Below are 20,308 nucleotides of genomic sequence, written 5' to 3'. Positions count from 1 at the left end.
TCACACATGTATATTGCACTAGTACACATAGTACACTTAGTACATTAAAAGTACTAAGTGTACTATGTACTATAACTTATGGGCTTGTACACACTATAAGGGTGGGCATAACGCCTTTACCCCAACACTTTGTACACGGGTTGCAATCCCGATTGAAACCTTCTCTTCCTTTCCGCCTCGATGACATGCATAAATGGAGACACCTCCAAAAGAACTTTCCAAAACTTTTGTACATATGCATTCACTGTTTCCTTCTCATTTTGCTTCACCCAATCCCATTTCATTGTTATCTCATTCAATGCATTGGGAGACAAGAATTGGGCATAGAATCTCTCCTTGAACTCTTCCCATGATCTAACAAGATTTGGTGAGCTTCCCAAAAGCTCTCATCGAGTACAATCGGAAAGCAACATGTATCTACACTAGAGTGTGAGTGTGGCCAATGCACCCACTCATCACTCACCACAAGCTGCCTCAATGCATTCTTGCACTCATCCAACCGCTACAACATCATAGGAAAAGCGTGTGTCAGAGTACTTCAATAGATCCTTGGAGCCAATCTGGAGAGTGAAGCTGCAAGCCAATCTTGCAATGTAGCTGCCTGGATGCCATGTAGTTGCAAGACTCGCCTAATGGAACCGCAAAGAGCAAAGAAGGAACCGCAAAGAGCCCTACATGAAGAGGGGGCTCCACCTCCTACAGAGCCTCGTGATGAAGGAACAACTCATGCCATAGGTGCTAATGGCCTCCCTAGTATGGGTGCATCCAATGAAGCTGCGAATGCGATGAGAACAGCCTTCTTTGCATCTAGAATGAGAGACCAAAAGTTGATGTCGTGGCCTCTCTCTCCAAAGAGATGGGCACATACTTTCTCCGTTCCTCCATTCTTCTCGCTACCACAATAGCGGCACTTCCACTTCCTTGCTCCTCCCTTGCTGGAATATTTGATGATGCTAGCAACCACATCCCACCACTTCGAAGCCATGTTGTTTGGAGAGTCGAGACGAATAGTAACAAGTGCTACTAGCTACCCTTGCAGCCCTAGGTAGCGTGCACCGTGAGCAATGAGGCTTAAGCGGCGACAGACTATCAAGAACCACCCAACATCAAGCATGAGCAACTAGTGGGCGATGAATCGTGAGATGCCGGCACTGAGCAAGCAATGAATCATGAGATGCTTGTTGTCCATTGTGCAGGCTACGATGAGATGCTAGAGCCTGGATTGAACCTTTTAATGGAAGAAGGTGCAAGCAAGCGATGAGATGTTGGCAGATGAAAGAAGCGATGCTAGTAGGCGAGCACTCAGGACCGTCACACAAAAAAAAATAGAGACTGGTGGCTAACCGTTGCCGAAGCAAGTTCACATTTTTTCTGTGTTCGCCGTTTTAAACGTTTTTGTCCACAACTTCCAGAACGGCGTTGGACATCTTAAGTGGAGGTTAGTAGCTTTTATGAGACGTGTGCTATATTTGGCTCCTCGTTTATAGGAGACCTATATAAGTGGCTTTATGAGTCAGTTTGAGGGAGAGCTCCTTAGACTTGGACTCCAAGCCTTGTGACTACTCCATGCTTACATCCAATGTTGTGTAGAGGTGGTATGAGATGCCAGTGACTTTGCACGTGGAGCCATGTCTCGGAGGCTACTATCCCCATGTGCTCAAGGGTGACCCTACACAGCTCTATGGTTGGGCAGTGAGCTAGATGCCAATATCTATATTTGTTTCTCTTTTGTTTATGCTTAATCACAAGGTCTGTAAGCCAGGGGGACTTTACACCTAGGCTTCACATCGACCACCCCAACCATTGACTAACCCCTTAGATTCCCCAATTCAAGCATCCACCCTTAGGGAAATCCCAAATATAAGACATGTAACAATCAGTCTCCCATGCCTTCCTTCATACACCAAGTTTTCACTATGAAGGTGCCGTGTGGATGCAACTATGATGCTGAGCACATTTATCAATCCGAGAATGCATGTTCAATACGACTCCTATTCTAACGAACATGGATCAGCATGGATCAATTTGCCACATTATCGACATGCATAGGCCGTAGTTGTGGGAATGTGGGCTGCTGAACCATGATCATGGTTAGGTGTTGAAACATAGGAAGAGATGTCTCTGAAAGATGTACATTACCATGTAATGTGGGCCAATATTATAATTTGTTACGAGAATGCATATCAACATGAAGGTTCAATAATGTGCCTCTCATGCCTTTGTATACGGCCATGAATGCAACAATGATTGAGTGCTACCTTCCATGAACAATGAAAAGAAAAATGGTACCATAATTAAAAATGATTACTACCCCTGTGCATGACCCAATAAACCACAAAATGGACAGTATAATAGTCAAACTATTATCTCTGATGAATTTAAATTGAGCATATTGCAAATCATTATATCCGATCTCCAAAGTTACAAAAGAAGCCAGATAAGCTTCATGATAAGAGAACAGAAACTTGCCTTCAACAATGTCAGCCAGCTGAATGCATCCACCTGTATGCACTGCTTGCAGAGTTTGTGAAAGGGCCTCAACCATAACTGGTTTCTTTTCTTTCAGCTTTTCCTGTTTGGCAAAAAAATGGAGCCAAAGCTCAAGAAATCCATCAAAAATGATACTCAACATTAGATAACTGGAACCATTTTCTGTTGAAAAAAACAACTTACCAGCAATATGGGCAGCAGCAACCTTGAGCCATTGCTAAAATCTTTGCGCAGTCCCTTGGCAAGGTTCCCTGTAGCTTGAACAGCTTCCACTCCCACAGCTATGTTCACATCTGTGATAAGCTGGAAGTTTATATTCAATACCAAAACGTTAGAAAATAAGCCATACTAAACACTGCTCACAATATTCCTTGGAGTTCCAATCTACACAAAGCAGTTACCTTTTTCAGTGTGCGGCATACTTCGGTGAAGTCACCAGGAGATATTTTCTTTACTGAGGCTAATTTTGTGAGCTCAGCTACGGCATCACGCCTTTCAGACCATTTTGTAGCTTTCTGCTCAAGGTTATTGACAACAGGTCATTTGAGATAAAAAGCTGTATCAAATCTCAAAAAAATATCCAGAAGGGAGGATTGAAATTTAAACACAAGATTAAAGAGAAGGGCAGTACAATTATACCCACTTGATGACAGTGCAGACAGGATTAAGCAAATTTGAAAATATATATATATGACCACAAGAAAAACTTACCACTCCCTCCCAAAACCCAGCCTTCTCTAGAGGAGCCAAAATGTCAACTGGATCTACCAAGTCATACTCATCAATTTCTGACGGAGCTGATCCACATCAAGGGGAAACCAATCAAAACAATGCTTATGCAAACTCAATTAAGTGAAACTCTAGCTGCTACTGGCTGTGCTGTTATCTGACCAGTTGCAGTAGCCTCATCAGAGGGTGCAGGCCCAGTAACTTCTGCTACTACATCCTGTTCTAATTCTTTGACTTGTTCAGACCTGTGTAGAGAACACTGTCATCAGGGAAATCATCATTCTAGAACATAACCTTCGTTCATCAATCAAGCCATAAGCTGCCTGTTGAATTACATCTAATGATCAAGCATTTCAACCAGTTTTATAAAGATCCTGTTTCTAAGACATGCTCCTAGATTTTAAGTCTCTAATCCTCAACATTTCTTAATCAACATCGTAAGGCCGCATTTGAGAAAGCAACTACTGTCACTTTACACAAAAACAGCTAATCACCAATGATCATGGACTAGAATAGAAATCTGCCTTTATGACAGTTGTCAAAATGTCCCACCAGAACAGAAAAGGCAACCCTTTAAACGTTTAAAAAATGAAATGAATCCCTACCCAATGTCAGGATGCCACGTCATAGGGTTAATTGCATTCCGTGGACACCCACAGGCCTCACCAAGATCAAATTGATGAACGTCAAGGTGGTTGCAGCATGAGAAAGTATCCATTGAAGGCACATCACAATGACAATGGAACAGCTGCACCTAACAGTGGTGCTCACGATCTCTTTACTGACGTCTGGGTAGGACATCAAGCTTCACGTTGTAAAGAATTCAAACCAATGTGGCGTTTCAACCCAACTCTTTCCGATGTCATTGCTGACGGCATTCAAAAGTGCTCACTGGCAAGTTCAGATGAAGACATCTCAACAAGGTTGGCAATGGCTCCTCCTGGGCAAACATGTGAGAAGGGGGTTGGGACATTGCTGGCCCCAAGTTTTGACAACTATGGCCTTCGCACTTACATTGGTTCTTGAACAAAAACCTCTTAGCTATGGTTCGAGGATAACTTGATACACCCTTTATTCGTGCTGGTTTACATAAATTATGTGATTATAAGCTGAATCATTACAGTGAACTTTAGGATGCAAAGAAGAAATGATACCGGCATGTAGTGCATCCACAATCTGGACACAGATTTGGCGAGACAATTAACCAAAAAATGGCAAAACAGTAGTTCTAGATTTGATTAATGATACAGCTTCATATATACCCAAGCATACAAGGTGACAGAATTTTGAGAAGCACACCAAAGGGGAAAAGAAATCAACAAAATTTTAAAATAACAAATGACAAGAAAATTTGGACATAAAAGAAAAACATGAAACTGTCTAAATTTTAACCTACAACTAAAAGCACGGCTTTCAAATCTCAAAGTAGTATTTAACCCCAAAAAAAATAAATCCAGGAAAAGGATCCTTCTATCAGTTAACAAAAAACCAGCCACGAAGGGCTAATACAATCACGAAGGGCTAGATACAAACACGCCTCCATGTACGGGGCGAGAATCAAAGAATCAAGAGGAGAAAGATGCACTTCTCCTCCGGCTGACCACTCTATGAGGAGAAGGCTATCTCATACAAGGGGATGGTGAGGGAATAACCACACACACGGTCTCTAGTGTCAAGTAGGTAGTTTGTAGTGTCAAGTGGGCTCACCACCTCTATCTGTGAGAAAAGGGAAAGGCCGCCAAAGCCTCAAGAAGGCTTCCCGACGCTTCCACATGCAGTCAGAGCCACCGTGCAACTTCCCCCATTGGCCACGGAGGGTATGAATGATGTCAAGCCAAATGCTCCTCATGGACTCCACAGGCGGAGTCATAGTTTCCAGAAACGCCGAAACGTTTCCGAAACGTGGAAACATTTCCATTTCCAGAAACGGCGTTTCCAAGGTGTTATTTTTCCAGGGTTTAGAAACCCGCGTGCTGTTTTTTGCCGGCATTTTGCGCGCTTGTTTCCGCCGCCTGTTTGGAGCTGCTCTACCCATCTACCTTGCCCTCTACCGCTCTACCTCCACATCAGCCCTCTACCTCTACTTGGGGCCTCCACCTTTGCCATCTAAGCTCTACCAAGCAAGGAGGAGTCGCACCTTGCTCGTAGCCTGCAGGACCAAAAAAACAGCCTCCACTTCTCGAATCTCTCCGAGTCTCCCGACCTCGAACCGCACAAGTAAGTTAAGTAACATGGCTCGGCCTGACAGAATGACAGTGCCGAGCCACAACACCCGCTGCACCACCCATTCTCAAAGCAGAGGGGGAGATCAATCGCTTCCACTTCAGCAAAGGCAGAGGACCACGATCCTACCATTTCTTCATCTGAGCCTGACTCTCATGAGTCGGAGGATGACTCCTCCATGGATGATCTTGATGAGTGATTTTTGGAGCACTTAGCTCTAGGATTTTGTTATGCCAACAGCTGCTGCCAGCCACATGGATATTTTTTGATCATGTTTTGTATTTACTATAGTCTATACATATGGATTATGGATGATGGATGATGGATCTTGTTTTGTATTGACTCTTTTGAGGCTTGAGCCTTGAGCCTACAGTTGTCATTTCTGAATTTTGATCTATCATTTGAGTCTTTGACATTGAACTTGAGCAAAGATGTATTTTTCAAGCTTTTGTAATGTTTTTATTAATTATATATGTATGTACTAAACCCTAAAACTGAAACTCCGTTTCCCCATTTCTTCCCGAAGGCCGAAACTCCGAAACTCCATTTCCCGCCGTGCTCCGCAACCCCGTTTCCGAAACTCGTGAAAACTATGGGCGGAGTGTGGGTGCCTTCGATGACCTCGCTACATCAAGCTCTCCAGATGTGCCACGTTGTAATGCTACTACAAATCTGGCACCAAACCGGAGTCCAATGACCAGTAAGTAGGCAAGCCTTGGACTGGTACTGCCGAAATGCGAAGGTGAGAGACCTCAAGGGCTAGCCCCCCACCTTCCTCCTCATAACAATCTCAGCCTTAGTCGCTTAGGTGACATTGCCCCATGAAATGATACAAGTAAAGGTTATGTCCGTTGTGAAAATGCGGAGAATCCGCTACCAAACCGGCTGAGCCATCGAGCAATCCCAAAGACAATGTCGTTGAGACCCCTGTGGGTGTCCACACCTCGAACAAGCTGCTAGTCTACAACCAATGGCCAACCACGTGCCAAATGCCAAACTCTTATGTGCCAACAACCACCAGAAGAGGGTGATCTTTCGTAGCCGAAAACTGTCCCAAAGCCTCTTCCAAAAATCAAAGAGAAAACGCTGTGAGATGCCCTGTGACTGCCAGTGTCCTGCTGCTGTCGGGGTGCCCTTGACCTCGAGCATCTGGATCTTGCGGCCTAGCCGTGCGATGTATGCACCTCCTCCCTATCTGTAGGATCACACCAAGTCCACTTCCCTAGGTCCCACTAGAGGCACGTGAGGGACCGACTCTCCCAAATCCATAAATTCCGACGTCTCTCCCTGGCCACTTGGTCGCAAGGGGGGAAGGGGGGGGTTGTCAATGTGCCACTCATGTGCCTGAAATTCGATCACCCTCACGCTTTGCAAGGTGCATCCACTGAAGTCATCAAAGGGGACTAACTCTCTAGTCTACCATGGGGTCCAATCGAAAAGGTGAGCAAGGCGCAACTCTCATCCGCACCATGAACTGCCAAGAGAGTACCATGCCTACTAACACGCATAATCACCGCAGGGGGGATCGGGTCCAAGTCAACCACTCTTGAGGAATAGCAGAGTCGATGTCGAAGCTAAGTTTGTCTCAACCCCAAATCCCAACCATGCCTCTCATGAGCCTCAAGGAGAAGTAGAAGGTCCTATGCTCAACGCTCCCCAAGATACATGAGGCCGGGCCCCAAGAATGTGGCCACTGGGTAAACGGATTAAGGGGTTCCAAATCAGAGGCTACCAAAGACGCTCCTCCGTAGCTACCAAAACTAACTGCTGGAGGGCTGGCCTGAGGTGATCCCAAGCTCAGAGGAGGCTGGTGGCAAATCTATCCTCAAAAGCTCGGCTAAAGCCCCAAGCCCGCATCTCTATGAATTTCCATCTGGTGCTCTGCGGCCAAGGGCCCCCCAAACTCGAAGTATAGGCTAAATTCCCGACCAAGAGGAAGTCTGTCCAAGGCTCACCACCTAGGAGAAGTCCTCTAACAATCAACTTGCCCAATAGGGCACGGCTCCGAATGACAAGGTCAATGATGCCTAGCCACCCCCCCGTCCCCCCCCCTCCCGGGTCATGGTTGAATGATCACTCTCCGGTCCACCTTGGCCCGTGCAGGCCTCCCATCACTACCGGCCCACAAAAAGTTGTAGATCACCCATTGTACCTAACCAATGCAGGCTCGAGAGAAGGCCCAACAAAAAGTAATATACCACATGGTGGCAAGAAGGACCTGGTTCACCACCACCGCTCGGCCAGCTAAGGAAAGCCTCAGAGAACTCCAATATAGAAGCTTCCTCTGAATACTCAGAAGAAGAGGAGCTAACAAATTCTGGCAAGTGTCAAGGATCCTGTCCCGTAAGTGCGGTGAAAGAAGCTGTGCCGAATCCGCGTTAAGACACAAAAAAGCATGCACGGACACGGGGAACGACATACACAAGTTTTGAGAAGCGCTTCATGCCATCCTTGTCCAAAGGGGGAGGATTCTTCTGCTTCAACCCGTCTTCTGGTTTCAAGAGCCATTCTTTCCTAGAGAAAAATTTGTTGAGCAAGCACTAGTATCTTGGAGCTTAAGCATTCCACTTCTCAATATATATATCGAGAATATCAACATTCACTCAAATATCGACATGATTATCCTCCTTCAATTATTCCAATTCCTAGGCTATATATAAAAGTTGCCCATCAGGATCAACTTCTCCCAAACAGAGTACTATGAGCTTGAGACTATAGTCGTGCCTCAATCGTGTTAAAGTCTCCACCCATGCACCAAAAGTCAACCTGACGGAGGGACTGACGAACTGTACTCCGAAAGCTAGCTCTACATGTTGTGACGTTCGGAGCATAAATGTTAGGAAGCCCACACAGTCCTCTCCAATCCTAATGGTAACCCACTAAGCTCACCCAATGACTGACACTTGAGCCAACCACTGCTGGCAAGAGCTCCTCGTTGATAGAAATACAAACTCCCCCCACGTCCCAGAGGGACCAAAAGAAGGAGACCAAAAAGTCTTACCTAGTAAAATCTTCCCGCAACGACAAATACACCCCTTGAAAAGATGGTAATCTTGGAGGAAAAGAATGTCGATAAGTCCCCCAACTGCTTCTCCAAGGAGCTCCTCTAAGGACACGTCGCCTCTTAAAGCACTGAGGACCCCCCAAACCTTGGATGTTCCAAGAGGCAATCCGCATATCAATCTCTGTGGGAGACGAAAGTATCGAACTATTGAAACTGCTCTCCGCTTGAAAGAGTCTTGGGCGTGGGTTTCGACGAGGAGTAGTCACAATCAGTCCTTGGACAAAGGTACACCAGGTGGACACGAATCCTATCCTCCATGTGTCGCCACTCTGTCCAAGCTCAAGAGTAGGCATACTCTAAACTCCATCAATCACAATGAAGGTATTTGTAAGAGAAGGTAAGGGATACTTCAAAGAGATATGAAGAAACACAAAGAGCAACACCTCCAGGCTGGAAGACACCACATCCCCATCCTAATATCTATGGCCTGAGCCTTCTAGCTCTATCAGAGCCAAGGGCCCAAGATGGATGAGCACGTTGGCGATGCGCAAATCGTGAATATGGTGTGAAAGCTCTCCTGCATGCCCTTGGATGGCGGGAGCCATCGACTCTGAATCCCGCTCCATCCCCGAGGCTGCACTCAAGGGAAAGGAGAAGATCATCGCGCCACTCTCTGGCATGGATGGCCTAGAATGATGGAAAACCACACAAATCCAAATGGGAGCCACTATTTTCTTGAAAAGATCAATGCCTTCAACAAAGAGACATCGAAAGAAACTGTACACTTCAAGATCCTCGATGGGCCACTTGGAGACCCTGGTGGAAGAGCCCTTAATGGGGAGGAGACGACGATCATCTCTACCAGCTCAGAGAAGCGATGAATCAATCAACGGACGAAACTCGCCAATTGTCTCCGCTTCGGATCAAGCGCGGCCAGAGAGCAGCAGGAATGCTTAGGAGAGGAGGAGCAAAGGGGGAGTGCGAGCTCAAAAGAAGAGGACGGGGCAGAGGGGACTGCTATAGGAAGAGTCGGAGGCAAGGGTTGAGGAGGAGGGGGATGGGGATGGGGATGGGATGGGCATGGAAAAGCTAAGAGGAAGATGGAAGCGATTGGGAGTGATCCACTGGAGGGGGAGAGTGAGGGGAGGGGCTCGCCAAAGGCTTAGTGGAGCCAACTAGCCTCATTGAAATCTGAGAACCTGAGGAGGAATATCGAAAGGGTTTAACGACCTCCAGACCGAAGGGGCAAGAGGTGGGACCCTTGAAGTGACTAGGGGGCCCCATCACCGACGGGTGGATGCTGTGATAAATGCTCGAAACGATTCTCTAACAAAATTGAATCCTCGTGTGCTCTACCAAATTGGCACGCACGACGATGCCACTCAGCTTTGGAAGTCGCTTGGCGGCCCTAGCACGGTCAACCGTCTACAACTCTCCGACAACGGAGTCATATCCAGTCTGTTGCTCCGCAGTCCAGTCCTAGTGCTCCACTACCTAAGGGCTTGCATCTCTCCCGACCCCCTGAGGATGATCTCAGCTGGGACCCAAGGGGGAACCACCAGAGGCAATCTTTTGGATTGGCGACAAGAACAAGTTTTGGCGAGATGTCCGAGTTGCTTGCATATGAAGCATTGGCCTACGAGGCCCGAGTACTCTACTCTCTACAGAATGGGGTCTCCCCGGAGGCAAGGAAGGGATATAGGCACTGTCCCCAACAAGGCAACGAAGGGATGGAAAATCCCAACCGCCCGAGCGAGAGCCAAAGCGGCAAAGGAAGTGGGGGATTCCATCACCCTCTCAATGGCTCCACCAACCACCAAGACAAGAGGAAGGTATTTATTCCTAAGGCCTTGGAAGCAATCACAAGGAAGCCTAAAAACGCCAACCAATGGGTTGAATGCTGTGTCGAAGCCATGCTGCCACCTTGCAAAGAAGGCTTGGGCTGTACGCGGTGCCACGGGGCTCAACTGCATGACACTATTTGATACCGCTGGTGAGTCAAACTCAACCTGGTAGTAGCCACATCCCAAAGGATGAATATCAGTAATCTTTACAAGCGCTCCAAGGATGCTAGCCTATAAAAGATGTCTGAGCTATCCCGCACTGAGCGGCTACCAACAATCTTGCACACCAAAGTGGAGGCCTCTAGGGATGCGACTATCGAGGCACAAAGCTGAAGGTCCGCTTCTAAGAATGATAAGGGACGGGGCCTCGGTCGAGGATGACGGAGCGGCTGCCGTGGAGTCCTCGGGGGGGGGGGGGGGGGGAGGACCAAAAGAGATTGAAACTTGTGGAGAAGCCCATGTACTGAAAACTGTCTTTTGCATAATACTAATAGGGAGCAGTGAGAGACAAGCGACGAAACCAAGGAAAAAAACATGGAGGGGGCACGAAGAGAACCAAGGGTGAGAGGAAAGAGGGAGAGGAGGGGAGGGCGAAAAATGAGAAGGGGAGAGAGGACACGATGACAAGGAGAAAGGGAGGGAGGGGGGTCAAGGGCGAGCTGGGCGCAAGAGAGTGGGCGCAAGACGGGGGGGGGGGGGGGGAGGCGCTTGGGGGGCGGGCGGCTAGGCGGAAAAAGGCACAGGCGCAGGGGGGAGAGTGGGGGGAGGGGCAGCGAAGGCCGGCTGGGGGGCCACTAGGCGGGGGTGCGAAAAACTTGGAGGGGGGCAACGAGGCAATCAGAGGGGACATAGGGGAACGAAAGTGCAAAGGGGGAGAGGAGGTGGCGATGGCGGGGAGGGGCGGTGGGGGGTGGCGACTGCAGGCAAGAAGCAAGATGCCCGCGGGGGGGGGGGGGGGGGCGCTCACAGTTCTGATGGAATTCAGTGCCTATCTTTTCTCTTTGAGTATGCATAGTCAGTTCTTCATGTTTTAACAAATATTAGAGAGAGAGAGAGAGAGAGAGAAGAAGAAGAAGAAGAAGAAGAAGAAGCACTCATATACTACCACCCAAGCATAAGCCTTAAATTTAACATTAGACTAATCCAGTAGCATCTCAAAACAAAACAAAGCTTTTCCAGATGTCAGCTATGGATTTTTAACAAAGATTGCAACTAGCCTAAAACGAGGGAAAATGTGTCATGCTTTCCAAACCCTCTTAACTTTCTAGCAAAGTTCATACACCTAATAGGCTCTCCAGTCAATCTCACAAAATCAAGTTAATTCTGTCGATTAAAAAATTTAACGAATATTTAATACCCAAAATTAAGGTGTTTTTACCTTTCCTCACACTCATTATTTAGACAGAACTCTAGGTTCATAAGCATAAGAAAATGACATAACAACATCAGATTTCTTCAAGAAGTAGGTTGTGAAGCAACAAAATGCACTTAGCACACTCATCCACAATATAAATGCTCACACAAGACAGCAACACCAGTAAAATGTAGCCAATTTTTCATTCAGCTTCAGCAATTATGAAATTTTACGAAGTCTACATATGACCTTGCTACACACACACACACTCGCTCACGTGCGCACACCACACACAAAGGTTAGTTCATCAAGTAAAGGCAACGCTCTAGATGAAAGTACAAGCATTAATCAGCCCACCACGACTTGGACAAAACTTGAAAGAAATACACACGAAGATATATATGCTCATGGACAGTTATTTCCCGACCTTAACAAAAACATAAGTATGATCTTAACCTTATATGAGTCCACTATCAAAGTCTTGAACCATGAACTTCATCATGCATAGCAGATTACGCGCTAGGACATACCCAGTTATACCTTTAGGCAGGAGTAGGAGCAGAAGACAAGCCTTTGAGACTGCTAACCAAGCTACAGAGCAGTGCAGCACAATGTAGAATAAAAAATTACGCATTCTCTACTTACGTCAGAGTGTTCACCTATCTGTTTCTTAAAGGAGGCAGCATTTGTTTAATTATGAAAGAGTATAATAATTTGCATATACAAGCACCTCATTTCTCAACCCTGGGACAGCTCTTTAACACATCTGACTCCCAAAAGTTTGTCCAGCTACGTCATCCATACATTTAGCATCATCATCCCACAATATAAAAAAACAAAGCAAACACCACCCTCCCTGATTATATATAGCACAGTACAGCATTTCACCTGATCTTGCGCATTGGTTTTGGAACCCCGGACACTGTACTCATTTCTCCTTCTATTTCTTTTTTCTGTGTAGCCAATAATCAATGCCATTTTGTGAAAACAAACACAGCTTAAATGCATGAGATCATGAAATGTATGAACAAAAATAAGAAATATGGAGTCTAGTCTCCCCACTTACCATTGTATCTCTCATTTTCTCGAATAAGATTGACTTCACGGGGTCCTTTCCAATCCATCTACAAAGTTCTATTGTTAGACCCTTTGCAGAGGCCCTCACATTCTGATCTTGGTGATCAAAAAGTTCAGGAAGCATCTTCAAAATTTTCTTCGGAGGAATGATCTTCGTCCCAAACTCACTGTAGAAGTAGCAAAAGTGAGCAAAAGGTTAAAGAGAAGAAAGCACGACCCCTAGAGAACGTTGCGCATTATTAGCCCATGCAAGAAGAGAAAACAATATGATCAGCAAGTTAATTGCTGTACAACTACAGAAGTAGGCCTTCAGCAAAAACCTGACTGCTTGAAACATGACATCGATTGCTGGCACAACAGCTTTTGCAACCTTGTTCTTAATGGCTTTCTCCATAGCTTCCTGAAATGTCATCGAAAAACCGGCATAAGTACTAACATTTACTCTAACCCTAACTTTAAGCCTTCTCTATATTGACTTTATCTATACACACGGCCCTGAATTCATCCCTGATAAGGACAGCATGCTCAACAGGTGAAAATCAGTACCCAGCCCCTCCCCTCTCCCATTAAAAAGAAAAAAGCCAACCTCATTTTCAATACCAGTAAACTACTTGGTGATCCCAACTTTCTTAATCTCTAGGGTAAATTCACCATACACTATCTCTGGAGTAGGTATGCTTTCGTTCAGATGTCATTAAGGAACAAGGGCATTCAGTTTATACTAACGTCAAGCCCAGTGACAAAGCTAGTAAAATGATATTTGTAATAATCAACATGCGTAAATACAACAATTGCTTTCATGTTAACTTCTTCTGAGCCATTTAATAAATAGCTGAGTATACTCAACTGCGTCAAACTTTATATTCCAAAATATGATCTTGTGCAAAAAATCAATACGCTTCAACATGCACTTATGACTCCATGACTAGTATCTACCAAAACTGACCAATTGATCAGAAGCTTAGCGTAGAAGCACAACTTAGATTAAAGGACAAAAAGTTTACCAGAAAGACTTCACATGCTTCAAGTTCTACCCACAGTAAGAAAGCGGATTGTGCTTTTTCCACTGTTTTTGGGCGACCTGTTAGACATTTTGCAACAATTGCATCGCAAACTTCTTTTGCAAACCTACAATCATGCAAGTGAAGACATGTCATGTCAATAGCACCAAATCGAGCAATAACCAGAAACCTATACAAAAGAGCAGATATAATTTTCTATCGACAAATAAACAGTTAAAAAAGAACTGTTTGAAAGATCTCAAAGGAACACTTGCTTTCAAATCTGCAAGTCCAGCATAATAAGCTAAAAGTCAAGGCTTCTCTAACAAAACAAGTGATTAACTAAAAAGTCTTTCTAGACTTCAAAGGTAATAACTACACAAACGGTAATTGTTCAAATCCATCATTCTAAAAGAACTAAAGAAAGTATGCCAGCACACAATTTTAAGGTTCAAATGGAGGGAAAAAAATCCGACTCAAACCCCGAAAGTAGACGGAACAAAACAAACATTTGATCAGACGTTTATGAAATCAGCTTCACAAGGACTATTGCAAAAGATAATCCATGCCTTCATTATGCAGTCAAAGAACCATTTCAAATAGAACATGCCGAGTATCCTCATACACCATGCCAACTGTCAAGAATGGCAAATCTATGACCACACTTGTTTGGGAATGCACGTTACAAGTATTGATAAATTAAACCTAGAGTAAGCATGCAGCTATGTATAGCCACCCAAACTAGGAATATACACATCCAATAAAGTCATATATACCAATAAAAATTTCAGGTTATCAAAAACCAAAGTGTGATCTTTGACTCCATAAGAGTTTTCGCACAAAGCTTCAAATCAACAACACTCCATCATGCACATGGTCACCAAGGCTCGCATTTCATACCTCCTTTTTCAGCTCCACTTTTTTTACTTAAAATTTTGAAATTCCTAATCTGCCTCATACAAGGAAAAAAAAAACGACCTTGTAGGCCATGTATAGTGAAGTTTGGTCTTTGGACTCTCTATTGGTATCTCTAAACAATTTTTCAATGAGAATTAAAAATCAACATCAGGTTTGCCAATGCAAGATGTTTGATTTTCATGACGAAAAACCGCTAAGATTGGCAGAAGCATTTTATGAAATGCCTAGCAACTATGAGATGCATCCATAGCATGGACTAAATGCTATGACATCCCCACTCAAGTCATCAGCAATAGTAGGTGCAGATTCATGCACAAAGATATGTTACCATAATAGACAAATCTTCATAAATAAACCATCAAACTGAGTTGCTACCACTTCTCAAAAGGAGAGGGTAGACTCGTCACTCAACCATGATGAAGACTATCACTAGAGAGAACACACACACACACACACACAATGGTTGCACCACTTTGGAATCTGAATAGAAAGAATTAATACAAACCAGCCGCAACATGGGCGAAGACTTCAAAAGAAATAAACATGTCAGCTAATATGGAAGAAAGATATATACAAATGGAAAGTTCACCTTAGATCTCAAACTTAACAAAAACATAAAGTTCATGTCACAACAGGTACATTAAGCAGTTAGGGCATTTAACAGCATCAAGTCGGGGCCTGTTGTGACCAGCCGACAGCAATTAATGGCATTTAACAGCATCAAGTCAGGGCCTGTTGTGACCAGCCGACAGCAATTAATGGCAGTCCACAGCCTATTTAGGCATTTATTGCAGTCGTGAGCCTGGCCAACAGCAGCAGACCTGCCCGCCAGCAACATTCACTCATATATAAAGCATCGCATCATTTCAATCATAAATCATCTGAGCATCTAATCTCTTCTCAGCGTTTCCTATCTAGGGAGCAAGGAGAGTCAGCAGATCAGCATATTCAGCATTCAGCTCAGTCATCTCCTGCCTCCGAAACCCGACATCCAAGGGTGGACCTCAGCATTGGAGAAGGAATCAGTTATCATCATCAGCATTCAGCATATCTCTCTCATTCTAAGAAGGATATTTAGCATAGATCTTCATTGTAGCCATTGCATTTAATATAGCTGCATTGCATTGCATTGACACCATTGTCTATCTCTTAAGCATCATTAAGTGAAGTTTAGTTAAGCCTAAGGTTGTGCTTACTACGATCAATCCCTCGCATGTCACAGTTCAAGTTATTTCGCATACATCCAATAAGGGGGCATGGCCAATGTGGGAGCCAAGGTATTACTAAGTGTGAAAAGGGGCCAAGGGTGTATAAGACAATTATAAGGCCAAGTTGTAAATAATCACTTTTATCATCTTTACTCAATATCAATTCAAGTCTTGGCACTTGCTCATGCAAGCTTCCATGGTGACCTTCACCCATGTCTTGGACTCCATATAAACGAAGTCCCATGTTCCGGACTCCACACTAACGAGTCATTCCCTTCCTATAAGAAAAGAATCGATGTAAAACCAATGCACCCAAGTTCTACTCTCATCACAATCATGAACGCTACTGCCCACATCCATATATCTAACAATGAAAAGGATGGCATCCGTCAACAATCTAAACTGTCCTCCCATAACTTGTGCACATTTTGAGACACTGCAAAACTGTTGCACTCTAGCAAACACATTTATTGCTTTGCCTATCCATAACAACCTTGTCAGCATCAAAATCCTCTTCGACATTTTTGAAGTTTGAGAGCAACATTGTTAAGTTCCCATTGAATACTCAAATGTCAGACCAATGTTTGTGTACAATATAAACAAACACTCAAAGGTAAAAGCAGCAGCACAACTGAAGCGTCGACACTACTCTCTTATAGTCAACTGATGTGTAGTTTCAACATGAAGATGAGTTAAGCCCAAAATTGCCCAATTTTGTGTTCGAGCGAGATGGCGATGCTACTATGTAATCAAAGTTTGCTCTCATCTTGTAGCAGTGAGTAGTCATAGTTTATTGGTTTCCTTATACCGTGCAATGCCATTTATGACCAAGGACATGCTGCTAAAAGGATTGAGAAGTATGGTGGCAGCTGGCAAGAAGCAAGCCTTAAACTTGTTAGATTCAAATCAATTGAATGTTTCTAGTCTAAGTTAAACTTTGGGATTGGTCAACCATAAAAACCAAGGCAAAACCTTGAGTGTGGTTCATCAGAACTTGAGCAACTAGGACACATCTTCTTTGCTACAGGCACATAGTGGGAAGGTGCAGGCCCTCGTTTTGGGACCTAAACAAGAAAAAAAGCTTTTGGTTTACAGCTGACCCTTTGGTATGCAGTCAATCAAGGGGGGTGCTCTCAAGCATTGTTGCTTTACAAGATTCTTACCAGGCAGCGATTTGACCAGTATGAAACCAAGTCAGGCTAGTGATTCTTAGTAGAAAGCCATGGCTTTAGCATCATAAATATATTGTAAGGATACATGCACTTTGGTTTTTGAGATATATTATACAAATAGTGGAAGACTGGCCCTGGTTGCCCTGCTATGCATCAGAGTCAATAGCTAAATAGCAGTCCTGATTGTTTGTGAGCACCTTCCTGACGGCTTGTGAGCACCTCAACTACTACTTGGTACTGAACGTTTTAGCTATGCTGAGACTGCTCTATTGCCTTTTATAATATGGCTGACACCCTTGATAGTGACCCTCCAAACTAGAACTGCACCTACACTGCCGCTGGAAAGGCCCTTAAAGGAGGACCAAACCCTTCAAGACATGCTGCATGTTTGCCTCGAACCTTCAAGTAAACCCCATTACTTCTTCTGAACTTTACCTCGCGTATCTTTGTGATCTAGGCCTGTTGAAATGGAGCAATATTATGTACCTCTTGCTAAGTTGATTTTTACAATTCATGGTTCTACCCCACACAAAACATCCGAGGGGTACACCCACTCAAGTCAATGATATACTCGTGATTGATTTTCATCAGAAAAGTGACACAAAGTTGGTCTATTTATTTGGTATTACTCTATAAACATTTGCACAACAGTCTCCCAAGTGTTGGCAAGGCTTACAAAAATCAAGCATTTTGTGAACTCAGCACTGAGATCCTGTCATTTGGAATGCGAATCCTGAAAACCTGAAGAGATTTTTATAATTGTCTATTGTGACCAGGTTAAGGACCCAATCCACCTAGGATAATAGAGCAAGAAATATTACAAGCTTTCTTCGTGAGCAGGATCACATTCTCCTTCCAATAGTCTGATTCTGAGGTGAAAAATGTGTATACACAATGTCTGAACAAAGGTGCGCTGATCATTTGTTTGGCAGCACCCATATTACATTGTGTTCGCAGAGTAAACATACGTAGTGTCTGCAAAGTTGATAATCATCATTGTTGGCACCATTCTCTAAAACATGGAAAAAATTTACAATTGCCCTTGGAATCTGTGATTGCTTCGTGTATCTTGTGTGCTTTGGCCATCAGACGAATTGCCAGAACCCGAAAAAGAGGTAAAAACAATGGTTGCTTGCAGTTTTTGTTTGTACAAAGCCCAAACAAGTCACACTTCATCATGAGGTAGGTCGTACCTGGAAGCATCTGCATCTGCCACACGCAAGAATGCGATCAATGCGTCCAGCGCTTTCTCCTGCACAGGTGCATTTGAATCTGAAACCGCTTTTTTGAACAAGGGCCCTGTCAAAGAGAGGACGAAGATCAATCTCTTGGCCTCGGTCAGGATGGGGTGTGCTTCCTTGGAGCTAGAGCAAAAAGAGCTCACCAAACTCCTTGAGGCGGGGGTCCTTGGGATCCATGATGCCATCGCAAACGGCAGCTAGGTCGATGTTGGCGTCGTTCCGGACTTTCCAGTTCTTGTGCGCGAGGCGGTCCTCCCAGGGGAGCTTCTTGGCATCCTTGAGGAGCTTCTCGTCTTCAGACATGGCGAAGTGGAAGCGGAATCAGGCCGAGGGGCGGCAAGTCGCAGATCGACGGACAGATGCTAGGAGAGAGTGGAAGAGAAACGGCAAGCTACTCGGGGTAGATGCGCAGCAGGTAAATGGGATCTTGACGGCAAGGAGACAGGAGTTGCCGAGGAGAGAAACCCTACATGGGATCTAACGGCAGGCAGACAGGAGCGGCCGAGGAGAGAAAACCTACCTAGGATATGGATTTTGAGAGAAGAGGGGGTTTGGTTTGCAGGCAGCAAACAAAACAGCACCAGCACAGGCGTTTTTTATTACCCTTAAGTCCTCCTCCCCGTCTTTATTATTTATTGCGTAAAAAAATTAAATTAATTTGCCCTTTTCTTCCCCCGCAAACATTGAAAAAACGCTCCCCTCGTCCAGGTGGCATCCCGCTCTCGTTAGTAGTTTGCTTATCAAAACATCAAAAGGCGAACATACAGTCCAACTAGAATGCTTGGGGCAGTTTAAAATGTACAGTGCAAAGGAGATGTAAAGATTTAAGAATACATTAATGTATATATTGAGGCATGGAGTGAGTAGCCTAAATTTATATATAGATATAAAGAAATAAGGCCTTGTTACCCTTAGACAGATATATTAATCACTATGAATATATTATATATTGGGAACCTTGATCACCCAATTATCAACCAAGCATAATAAGAAATTAAGTATGCAATTAGTTCCTATTCAACAATTACTATGTGTAGTCTAAAATAGACAAACCACATACCATGGACATGATCCGTGTCTTGCAAAGTAGCTACCACAAGTTGTCCATGATATCCAAATGCCTTAGTGATCACAACATTTCATGTGGATACCATCCTCCATTGGTGCAAATCAATAGTCTTAGTAGTTATTAAGTCGCTCTATTTTCCTTTAATGAAACTGACACCTTAACTTTAGCAAGTTTGAGTTAATTTTTCTCATATATAGAGATCTCTCTACTTCACTCTATCTCTTCTCACATGAAATGGGTTACGTTACGGAATGACACCGTTGATACAAACCTATGCATGCATGGCAATGATTTATTGTTTATTTATTTTGCCAATGTTAGCATGTAAACAATTACATGACGTATTAAAGAGACATGGCATTTATCCAAAATTCAAACCTAAGCATGTGGTGCACTAATCGCTTCACTTATCTTTCTCATTATCTTTAAAGAAAGAAAGATGACACGCTAGCATACTCAGGGTGGCATTGACATTGGCCTACACATGCAAAGCAATGACTCGTTTTCATTGTTGCTATAAAGAAAGAAAGCTAACTTTTTCAAATGCCCTTGGATTAATGCTAACGAATTTGTGCACAACACTAATATGCCAACGATTCATTCTTGCTCTTACTATAAAGAACATAAATTTTAATATGAGACAATAGTAAGGAAAAATAATCGTTATTACTCATCAACACGGACACAAGGATGTTATTTGAGAGTAATTGTCAAGAATGAGATGAATACTTAAGATGCCTCTCACACATTCCTTTCACATCAACATGTTAATCAATGTTAATCATCGATGAAGTTAAATATTTTTTATACAGCAATTAGTCATGCATGTGTGTGTGTGTGTGTGCGCGTGCGCGCGCACATAGAAAAAAGAAAGAACAAGAAAACGACCATACACAAGGTGTGGCATGGAGGTAGCACTAGTCTTTCCTTAAAATAATAATCATAGGAGAATGTGATGTTTCCTCCTTTAGAAGAGCA

The 20,308-nt window shown here is 44.0% G+C and overlaps 1 protein-coding gene across 4 annotated transcripts in view; it reads right to left on the bottom strand.

Annotated features, from left to right (window-relative positions):
* Positions 1-18,867, bottom strand: part of MOR1 (ARM repeat superfamily protein) — a 73,384-nt gene extending 54,517 nt beyond the window's left edge. For 2 of the 4 annotated variants that reach the window (XM_086824912.1, XM_086824914.1), the window contains exons 1-11: positions 18,405-18,867; positions 18,214-18,319; positions 13,726-13,849; positions 13,042-13,121; positions 12,711-12,888; positions 12,533-12,597; positions 3,382-3,464; positions 3,202-3,287; positions 2,892-3,005; positions 2,674-2,793; positions 2,470-2,572 (exon numbers count right to left, since the gene is read on the bottom strand). In XM_086824912.1, coding sequence (XP_086681038.1) covers positions 2,470-2,572; positions 2,674-2,793; positions 2,892-3,005; positions 3,202-3,287; positions 3,382-3,464; positions 12,533-12,597; positions 12,711-12,888; positions 13,042-13,121; positions 13,726-13,849; positions 18,214-18,319; positions 18,405-18,564 — 1,219 coding nt within the window. In that variant the 5' untranslated portion in view covers positions 18,565-18,867. The remainder of the gene's footprint in view (positions 1-2,469; positions 2,573-2,673; positions 2,794-2,891; positions 3,006-3,201; positions 3,288-3,381; positions 3,465-12,532; positions 12,598-12,710; positions 12,889-13,041; positions 13,122-13,725; positions 13,850-18,213; positions 18,320-18,404) is intronic. The other 2 variants (XM_086824911.1, XM_086824913.1) reach the window with 1 other exon arrangement.
* Positions 18,868-20,308: the final 1,441 nt, after the last annotated feature.

The sequence above is a fragment of the Cibotium barometz genome, chromosome 31 (genome assembly GCF_041138505.1).
Source record: "Cibotium barometz isolate CiBa-2024 chromosome 31, ASM4113850v1, whole genome shotgun sequence".
NCBI lineage: Eukaryota > Viridiplantae > Streptophyta > Polypodiopsida > Cyatheales > Cibotiaceae > Cibotium > Cibotium barometz.
The sequence above is the reverse complement of the archived record's forward strand: the minus strand, read 5'-3'. Positions and strand labels throughout refer to the sequence as shown.